This window comes from Vicugna pacos, chromosome 18 (assembly GCF_048564905.1).
Source record: "Vicugna pacos chromosome 18, VicPac4, whole genome shotgun sequence".
Classification (NCBI taxonomy): Eukaryota; Metazoa; Chordata; class Mammalia; order Artiodactyla; family Camelidae; genus Vicugna; species Vicugna pacos.
In genome coordinates this window covers 27,354,612-27,364,434 of record NC_133004.1, presented here as the reverse complement: position 1 = coordinate 27,364,434, position 9,823 = coordinate 27,354,612, and the positions used below count along the sequence as shown (strand labels likewise).

At 37.4% G+C, this 9,823-nt stretch overlaps 1 protein-coding gene across 3 annotated transcripts in view; it reads right to left on the bottom strand.

Annotated features, from left to right (window-relative positions):
* The window catches only part of ACSM3 (acyl-CoA synthetase medium chain family member 3), a 29,383-nt gene that overhangs the window by 6,968 nt on the left and 12,592 nt on the right, over positions 1-9,823 (bottom strand). For 2 of the 3 annotated variants that reach the window (XM_006212113.3, XM_072942709.1), the window contains 7 exons: positions 9,184-9,391; positions 6,891-7,034; positions 6,618-6,774; positions 6,273-6,352; positions 4,711-4,834; positions 3,557-3,637; positions 372-473 (listed from right to left, as the gene is read on the bottom strand). In XM_006212113.3, coding sequence (XP_006212175.2) covers positions 372-473; positions 3,557-3,637; positions 4,711-4,834; positions 6,273-6,352; positions 6,618-6,774; positions 6,891-7,034; positions 9,184-9,391 — 896 coding nt within the window. The remainder of the gene's footprint in view (positions 1-371; positions 474-3,556; positions 3,638-4,710; positions 4,835-6,272; positions 6,353-6,617; positions 6,775-6,890; positions 7,035-9,183; positions 9,392-9,823) is intronic. The other variant, XM_072942710.1, reaches the window with a different exon arrangement.

The following is a 9,823-nucleotide window of genomic DNA, read 5'->3' as shown; positions in this document are numbered from 1 at the left end:
TTACTTAAGTCTCACTGCCCCATTCTTTCTCTCTCACTCCTCCCATGAAGAGAGACCCCTAATCAGATTTCAGGAAAAGGACTGTGTGCTGATTTATAGTGGAGAGGATTAATGATGTTAAGAGGGCTGTCTTCTTTCTATCCCTTCCCCTCACCTTCATGGGCCTGGAGCAGTCATCTGGCCTAGGGGGGCCAATGTGCCCTTCTCTAATAAGCATTTGGGTGTTTCTCCAGTTCCCTGTCTGAGGGATAATGAATCTCTCAGGAAAAGGCCAAATACCTATCCCAGGTGTATTCTGTGGCAAATAGGGAGAGTTACCAAGCACTTTTGAGAAATACAAAGAAAATGAGATGTTATTTAATGTCTCTTACTATATAATGAGTAAAAAGGCCACATGGTCGGTTAGGTAGAACTTGGATGCCAATATCTCCTTCTTGTCCAGGAGGTAGAACATTGCCATTCGCATCTAAAATCTAGGATGAATAAAATGAAATGAAATGAAATGAAAATCCAGGATGAAACAATAATTTAAGGAAATTTTTATTTAATGTCACATCTGAAATCTTTGCATGTTTTTTTTTTGCCATTTAAGAATGCAGACTTTAGAACATTTTATGTATACTTTAAATTCTTAAGAGAAATAAATGTATTTAAATTCTTATTGAAAAATACAAAGTGCAGGTTAGCAAAATGTGATAGAAGAATAAAATTTTTCTTTAATTCTGCCACCCAGCAATAATCACATTTTGGTTATATCCTTTGAGATGATACAGACATAGGAAAAAAATAGGATCACTTTATAATAGAGTGTTTTGCAACCTGCTTTTATCATTTAGCAATATATCTTAATTATCTTTTCCTCTCAAATAAATATTTCATTACTGGTTATCAAACTTTCTAAAACAAGTAGCTAGCATTTATTAAGCACTTACCACATCCTAAGTAATGAATGCTAATGCTGAAACTACTTCATATGTACTGTTTTCTTTAGTCCTTACAACAGCCCTATCTGGTTAGAACTATTATTATGCTCATTTTACACATGAGGAAACTGAAGTGCAGAGATTTTAAGTAACACAGTATATGACTGAACTGGAATTAAAATCTCACAATCACTCTCCAGATCCTATGCTTTTCATCATTGCAGTTCTCCGTGGAATCTCTCCAGGGAGTTCAATCCATTTTCTACAAATCCAGATAAGCATTTCTCAGGTTGATTGCTTATCTCATATATCTGATTTTGCTTCAACTGACTTTTTAGCTGTTTCTAAATATGAAAATTCTACTCTGCTTTTATACACATCCTTCAAATCTGAGATGTAGCTTGCTGGCAAGTAAGGGTATATTTATCTGGCCCTTTCCAGAAGGAAAAGGGCTTATGTCCCCAATGAGAAGCTTGCAAGGCAAAGGAATTCTAAACGTAAAAACTTACTTTTAAGTTCTTACAAATAAAAAAGTATAACTTCCCTCCCAGGCGTCTCAGAAGTATTTGGCTCCAGGTATCAAGAAATTATTGATAGGAAAGAGATGTTAAAGAGTTCCAATTATTTAACACAGACTACTATTTAATAGATGGGAAAACAGACAAAACAGTCTATCTGAGGAGATCACATTCCTCATCATTTAAGGGTTCCTAGAATGTTTAAACAAGAAGATTATGAGCTTGGTCTCTAAAGTTGCAAAAACCTGATATCCAGCTGGTTGGAGTACACCCCTAGTTGCCAAAATGTCACTAAAGATAATATTAGCTAGGTAACAAGGGGCCCAATAATAAGAGCCCTTGAGAAAGAGTTAAAAATGAAGGTGGCTGCTTTAGGGGAATGCAAATCAAAACTATAATGAGATACCACCTCACACTTAATAGGATGGCTCCTAACAAACAAAACAAAACAAAATAAAACAAAACAAAACAAAACATAACAAGTGTTGGCTAAGATACGGAGAAATTGGAACCCCTGTGCACTGTTGGTGGGAATAAAATGGTACAGCCACTATGGAAAACAGTACAGCAGTCTCTAAGAAAATTAAAAATAAAATGACTATATAATCCAGTAATTCCACTCCTGGGTATACTCTCAAAAGAATAGAAAGCAGGGTCTCAGAGAGATATCTGTATACCCATGTTTATCATAGCATTCTTCACAAGAGCTAAAATGTGGAAGCAACCCAAGCATTCATCAACAGATGAATAGATAAGCAAAATGTTGTGTATACATACAAAGAAATACTGTTCAGCCTCAAAAACTATTCAGCCTCAAACAATAGTTAAGTCTGTTTATAGAACTATTGTTAAGTCTGTTTATAGAATGTGGCTAATGTTCCCTACCCCCTCTCTTCTTAGAAAAGCTTTTCAAAGTTAAGGAATTCAAGAGAGAGGTAAATAATAATTAACAGCACTTATCTTTTGGACCTTTAGTATGTGCTAAGCATTTTGGTATGCTCTTTAGAAATATTATCTGATTTTTGGGAGGGGGCAGTAGGTAATTAGATTTATTTATTTATTTAAACATTTTTAATGGAGGTACTGGGGATTAGACCGAGGACCTCGTGCATGCAAAAGCACACCCTCTACCACTGACCTATATCTCTAGTGTTTTCTTTTCTCTCTGAGCAATAAAAGCAGCTCTTGTTTTCACTTTGTCCCTCTGCCTGTATTGAGAATTCTTTCACAGTCAGCCGGTGAGAACCTACACATTTCGGTGGGGTGAGGGGCTTGCCTACCCACCTGGTGGGCTTTCCAATTCGAGGGTCCTTCTATCCCCTAACACACCCCGGTGATTCTTTATGATCAGAGAAGCTTGGGAAATAGTCATCTAATCTACAGCTAACCCTCATTAAGTTTGGTTCTGAGGTCTTTGAAACTCCTTTGTTTTGTGTTTGTGTTGATATTGTTTCCTTTTGCGTATCAATGTAATTTCCTTTGGCTATCCTTGGCTTTGTCTGGGTTGATCAGAGAGCAGCTTTAACCCTGTACAACATGTGCTGATGGGATAAGTAGGGATCAGGTAGTGAAAATGGCGGTGGTTACAGGAGAGCCAGGAACTGGTCAGGCAGTCCTTCAGGAAGAGAGGGAGAATGCTGCAGCCACTGTAAACTGTAGCCCCTTCTGGTCCACTTGACGCTTTTAGGAGTTCTGGAGCTCCCTAACCAGAAGGGGCAGGGTGATGGTGGTGTTAAGAGTATGGACACCGGAACCAGACTGCTTGGGACCAAATCCTAGCACTAGCAGCTACGATCTGTATGACCTTGGGTGTTTCCTTAACCTCTCTGGTCCTCATCTGTAAAATGATTCTAATATTGCTGTGTCTCTCATAGGTTCCTTCTGGAAATTAATATTTATAAAATGCTTAGAACTACTTGGCATAAGCAACTGCTATGGGAAAAAAAAAGACCAATAAACTAACATTTCTAACACATTTCCATCTCTACATGGAAGTTAAGATGTCATGAAAGGAGCATAATCATTCCTAAAACTAGGAGTATAAGGGAGCAGAAGTGGGGTAGGTGGTAAACAGATTGGGTTGTTAAATATTTTCCTGGAAAGGGATGTACAAACCTTAACATCAAAGGCAGGTGAAGGCTTTCCCATTGAGCCAGGCTTAATTTTCATTCCCTTAAAATTTCCACAGATTAGCACCTAGTGAAGAAGAATGAGTCAAGTAACATTACCAGTAACTTAAATGTATTCATTCATCCACCATGCATTTATTCAACAAATATTTATTGAGAACTTGCTATGGACCAGGCTCAAAATAAATTCTCTGCTCTCATGAAGTACAGAGATAGATACTAAACAAACAAATATGAGTTATAACACTAAATAAATTTATAACTACTAAAATACCCATATTTATGAAAACATTTGTACTTGTATTTGCATGATACTTATGATGCTGTCTCTATTTAAGAAATTTGCCAATTTTTGTTTTTATTTTATTTTTTGGCATTTTAATTTTTGACCAAGTACTACATTCTCCTGGTTTATAAATTGAAGCATTACAAAAAGACACACTGAAAAATTTCTTTCAGCCTTTCTCTTGTCTGCTCCATCTTATCCTCTCCCTTTCCTACATAACAGCCACTTTTGTTACTATTTCACCCATTTCCTCTAGAATCTCTTCTCATTCTTATTTCTACAGGCTCTTTAGAGAACCCTTTTTAGAGTATGCTTGTCAAGGAGCTGTCTGTCAAACTCTTAGTATTTCAAGTAACAAGGAAAGGAACTCAGCATTTTCCTTTTTTTTTGTGGGGGGGGTAGGTAATTAGGTTTATTTATTTAACTTTTTTGTTTAATGGAAGTACTGGGGATTGAATCCAAGACCTCATGCATGCTAACCACACACTGTACCTCTTGAGCTATACCCTACCCTTAGCATTTCCCATGCTTAGGCAGCCCTAAGAAAGTTCCCTATTACTTCAGTCGGAATATTTTTGTAGATCTAGTATTTTTTTATTTAAAAAGTATTTTAATGTCCTTACCCTTGTTAATTATATAGTGCTTTTTCTCAGTGAATGGCTATTTAAATTGTATATGTCACAGAGCAATTTTGCAACTAACATCCCTCAAGTTTTTGTTTTTTTTAAACTGTTCTAATCACTCCACTCCCTCCCTATTTGTCAAACAATTGATAAAGATGTCATAAACACTTCGGTTTCTATTCGTCTAACCGAATCTAGTCCAGTCTTGTCTTTTCAGCGAGGTCTGTATACCGTTTCAGTCTGTCCATATCCTTCGTAGATATCCAGACCCGTCTTATTTCTCCATTGTTCAATCACTTCAGGGTTGATTGGTTCCCCAGCACTCAAACAGTGCTTTAAGCTTTTGAACTTATAGCTTCTCAGAAGACAGATAACAAGTTAAATTTAGGAAGAAAATGGAGAAAAATGGAAATTAGGATTGTTTTACTGAAATTTCAACATAAAATTTGTTTTAGTTTTTTCCTAACTTCCTTCTCCAATACAAAATAAACAAACCATTCTATCATAAAAGGACTCCCAAAACATCAGATTTTTTTTCTTTTCTCCCCTTGATTTGTGAGGGAGATGTGACTTGTTGCAAAGAAAAGCCATGCTATTCCTAGGGAAGGTACCACATAGTAATATGTTAAATCAGTGATGAAAAGTTTACCAGTTGTCTGGTTAAATTGGCTGTGGAGTATTTATGCAATGGAATACTATGCAGTTGTTAAAAAGGAATAAAGAAGTTCCTGGATAGTACTGTCCAAAAGAACATTTTGTTATAACAGAAATTTCTATAATCTGAGATGTCCATTATTGTCTCCTCTAACCCTGTGTGGCTATTGAGCACTTGAAGCATGACTAGCACAACTGAGGAACTGATTTTTTTTTTCATTGAGGTATAATTAACTATAATGTATTAGTTTTAGATGTACAATGTAATGATTTGTTATTTGTATATATGGTGAAATGATCAGCCCAGTAAGTCTAGTCAACATCTGTCACCCTACATAGTTACAAAAATATTTCTTCTTATGATGAGAACTTTTAAAATCTACTCTCTTAGCAACTTCAAATATGGAATATAGTATTATTATTAACTACAGTCTGGAACAGAATTTTTAATTTACTTAAACTTTAAATACCTACATGTGGCTAGTGGTTACCAAATTGGACAGCATAGTTCCAGGATGTATTGTTAGGTGAAGAAAGAAAGGTGCAGAACTGTGTGCATATCATGTTCCCATTATAAAAGAGACAGGGAGAACATATTGGCTTGTGCATGCATAGATGTCGGGGAGAGGGCAAACTGAGATTGAGGACAAGACGTGGAGGAAGACTTTTTTCTATACATCCTTTTGTACCTATTGAATTTTATGCCATGTGAATTATTTCCTCCTCAAAAATTAAATAAAATCAATTTAAAAATAGTTACCAATCCATACTTTCAAATGGAATTAGTAATAAAGGATATTCATCTTTCCTCTCTGCTGGGATAGGGTTATAAATAGGGGTGACTCCTCTATTTTCTTAGTGCAAGCAACAGTCATCATACAAAAGATTAGACAGTTTCTTATCCATAACCACTGGGCTCAGAACTGTACATGTGGCTGAATCCTCCCATTCCTCTCCCTGCTTGGGGAACCCGCCCTGGATGTAATAATTATCATTTACAGAATGTAAGCAAGAAGGAGGAGAAGGAGAAGACAGGGCTGGAACTATGTTTTTAGGCAGAGAGACCTTTTACATTATAGCTTCCTCTTCCTCTCCCCCTCCCCCAGCTAAGTGCCCATTTACCAACCAGCCTTTCTTACCTGGCCTTATCATTCCGTACAAGCATTCGATATGCAGTTGGTGCTGAACAGAAGACTGTGATGGGAAACTTGCAAAGTGTCTGCAATTGAGAAGAAGTGGTCTTACCACAATTTGTAATAAGTGCCTCAAAGTCTATGGTAGACACAGCAGAAACTTAAAACACTGTTAGAATACACTCACACCTTTCCTCTGTATTTCTTTTTCGGGCTTATTTGATTTTCCAGATGTGAAATACCTTAACTCATGTTGTCTACTCTGATTTCTTCAGGTTACTTTATTCACCAGTCCTGTCAGTGACAGCACTAATGCATTTCTAAAGGTTGACCTCCTGTGCTCTGCCTTACTTGCAAGATGGAAGTTGGCTCAAACCGCGGCAAATAATGTGCAAATACACATGCTCCCTGGATCCATGGAGAAAAAACACTGCTCCATGCAGATTTTGCCCAGCCTGTGTCTGAGGTATTCCATATCACATCTGAAGGGGTCAAATCCAGCCAGAACCTGGGAAGACAAAGAATAGACTTGGTGTGTATATATGAAAACAAATTTAAAAGACCAACGAAGGAATCATCACCTTTGTAGCGTCGACACTTCAAGCTGCTGTTCTGTGAAAGTACCTTCCATTTACAGATAATCCTAAACCGAAACTGCTGTGGGTGTGTCCGGTCATTTTCGGAGATCCGCTTGTTCCACTGGTAAAGAAAATGGCCATCATCTCATTGTGTTTTGTCTTCACACAAGTGTGGTTGTCACTGGCATGTCTATGAAGGAAGAATTACAATAATTCTGCACATTAAACACAGTGTCATAGACTGTTACGACAGAAAAGGATTTACTCGGATCTCTTCATCTCATGAGTCAGACCCCAGTGTCCTAGGTTGAACTCCAAGGTAAAAGCCATCTCTCTCTCTCCATCTTTTGAGGTGATTTCCAGAAGCAAACTAAACTTTGCCATCAATAGCCCATTTATAACAAGCTGACTTCATAGCTTTTTACTGTATGATGAAGAAAATTTGAAGCAGTTAAAAAACTCAAGAATTTTATCATCCTTTCAACAGAATGAGGATTCTACGATCTTGAAATCATGGATATGTGAAGAATTTCCCCTTTCCCTTCACTGTGGATGCTTTAAAATGTATGTTTTAAAAAATGAGACAGTTAGTAAAAAGAATAAAATAATGCTGTTTGCAGCAACATGGATGGACCTGGAGATCGTTATTCTAAGTGAAGTAAGCCAGAAAGAGAAAGAAAAATGCCATATGATATCACTTATATGTGGAATCTAAAAAAAAACAAAAAGGACACAAATGAACTTACCTACAAATCAGAAACAGACTCAGACATAGAGAACAAACTTGTTACCAGAGGGTAAAGAGGGTGGGAAGAGATAAATTGGGAATTCAAAAATTGCACCTCCTGGGCAGTGATGGAAATGTTAGCTATCTTGATTATGGTGGTGGTTTTCATGGGTGTATACATCTGTCAAAATTCATCAAATTGTACATCTGAAATATGTGTAGTTTACTGTACAGGAACCATACCACAATAGAAGTGTTTAAAAAAAAAAGAAAAAGAAGGTTAATGATTGCCAGGAATTCAAGGTAGGGGGAGGATGTGGAAATAAAAGGATAGAATGTAGGAGTCTTTTTAGGGTAATGGAAATGAGTTGTGTGTCCTGATTGAGGCAGTAGTTACATGAATCTGTACACGTATTTATTCATAGAACTATAATGCCCCCCAAAGTTCATTTTATTATGTGATCATTTAAAAATTAAAATAAATTCATCTCATTAAAAAACAATGAGTATGTTAGCAGAAGTCATGGGTAATGATTTAAGGCATGGGGATGGCAAACTACAGCCCACAGGACAAATCTGGCCTGACTTTCGTTTTTGCAGGTAACGTTTTATTGGAACACAGCCATGTCCATTCTTTTACATACTGTCTATGGCTGCTCTCCACACTATGACAGCAGAGGTGAGTACATGTACTATATATTTACTATCCATCCCTTGTATGGAAAACATTTGCTGACCCCTCAAAAGGATGGTTTTTCTGTTTCCCACAAGAGAGTCTACATAGGTCTGAATACAGCACACAATAAGACCGAAGAGGATCTAAGTATCTGCCCAGGGAAGGAAAAGCCTTAAAGAGAAAGAAAACATTTTAATTCTGAAGGGTAAGTGGGCTTCTATGTATTCTATACATCAGGGCAGCTGAGAGGAGGTAAACTCTGCACGTTGAGTATCTAAGAAGCATACCGATTTTTACCTGGGAATATTGAGCTGAGAATGAATGAAAGAGAAATATCTGGCCATGAGACATACAGAAAAGCTATTTTTAAGTTCTAACAAAGCTAAGCCAAATGTTTAATTTATGGTTCCATATTTCTTTTTCTTTAAAAAAAGTTAATGCCTATAGCTGTGTACCTACACTTTGATCATAAATATGGTTGCTCTTGAAATCTAAAGCAGGTTTATCGTGCCAGTCTCTCAGAAGCAGTAAACTTCGCAGTTAGGAATTCTGTGGGCTCAGAAGCCAGACTGCCTGAGTTTGGAACCCAGCTCTTCCAGATCCTAGCATTTGACCTGATTTATCTGCATAATCACAGTACCTGCCCCTTAAGTTGCTGCGAGATTTAAATGAGTTAGTATATTTGAAGTGCTTTGTACGGTCAGGTCGCTCAAGGTGGGTGTTCTCTCACTCTCTGAACATCCTCTGCTTGACCAGTGCCTGCTTCATCTATACCCCACTCATGTGACTGACCTTCCTACACACTTGCCCTAGGCCCCAGCTAGTGACTGTCTGTTGTTCTAATTTTCATTTTTCTGGTCAATCATGGGTCGACTATCTGATCAATGTTGCCTTTCTTTTGGGCGAAGCTGTTCTATAACAATTAAGGCTACTCACTTCATCATCTCCTTGAGGTTCTGCCACCCCTCTCTGGGTTTCTGAGACACAATTAGCTTGGAGTGCAGATTTTCACATTCAGATGCAACAGCATCTACGGCTGGAGCTAAAACTTCATTGGTGATAATGCACTTTGCTTTTGAAGATTGTAGTCTGTAAAGGATGTCTTTCTGGGTCAACTGAGTGGTTCCTGGAATTAAAACTGTCCCTAAAGGAGAAGAAAAGAAAATGTTTAGAAAGGATTTCTTTCATCATATTAATTATGTGGATGGAAAATGTTGCCTGTCATATCAGTAACCATAAGATGTGGAATCCTCAAGCCATCAGCCACTGTAGCCACCCCCAACTGTGCACCTTAAGGTGGTTCACAACAGAGAAAAGCAGGATTTGAATACTCAGTTTTGTCTACCAAATACAACATAATTTTCAACTTTTAGGTTGTGCATATTTTTCCACAATTAGGGTAGTGTAGATAACTCAGGTGCATTCTGTATTTCTCAGAGTGAGTTGGTCAGTTTTCCAGGCAAGGTATCTATTTGTCTTCCTTTCATTATTCTGCTTTTGCCTTTCAAGGGACCTCAAAGTCTATGACCCTTTTGACCAAACATGCAAAGATGTTCAATACTAGATAATTATCTTT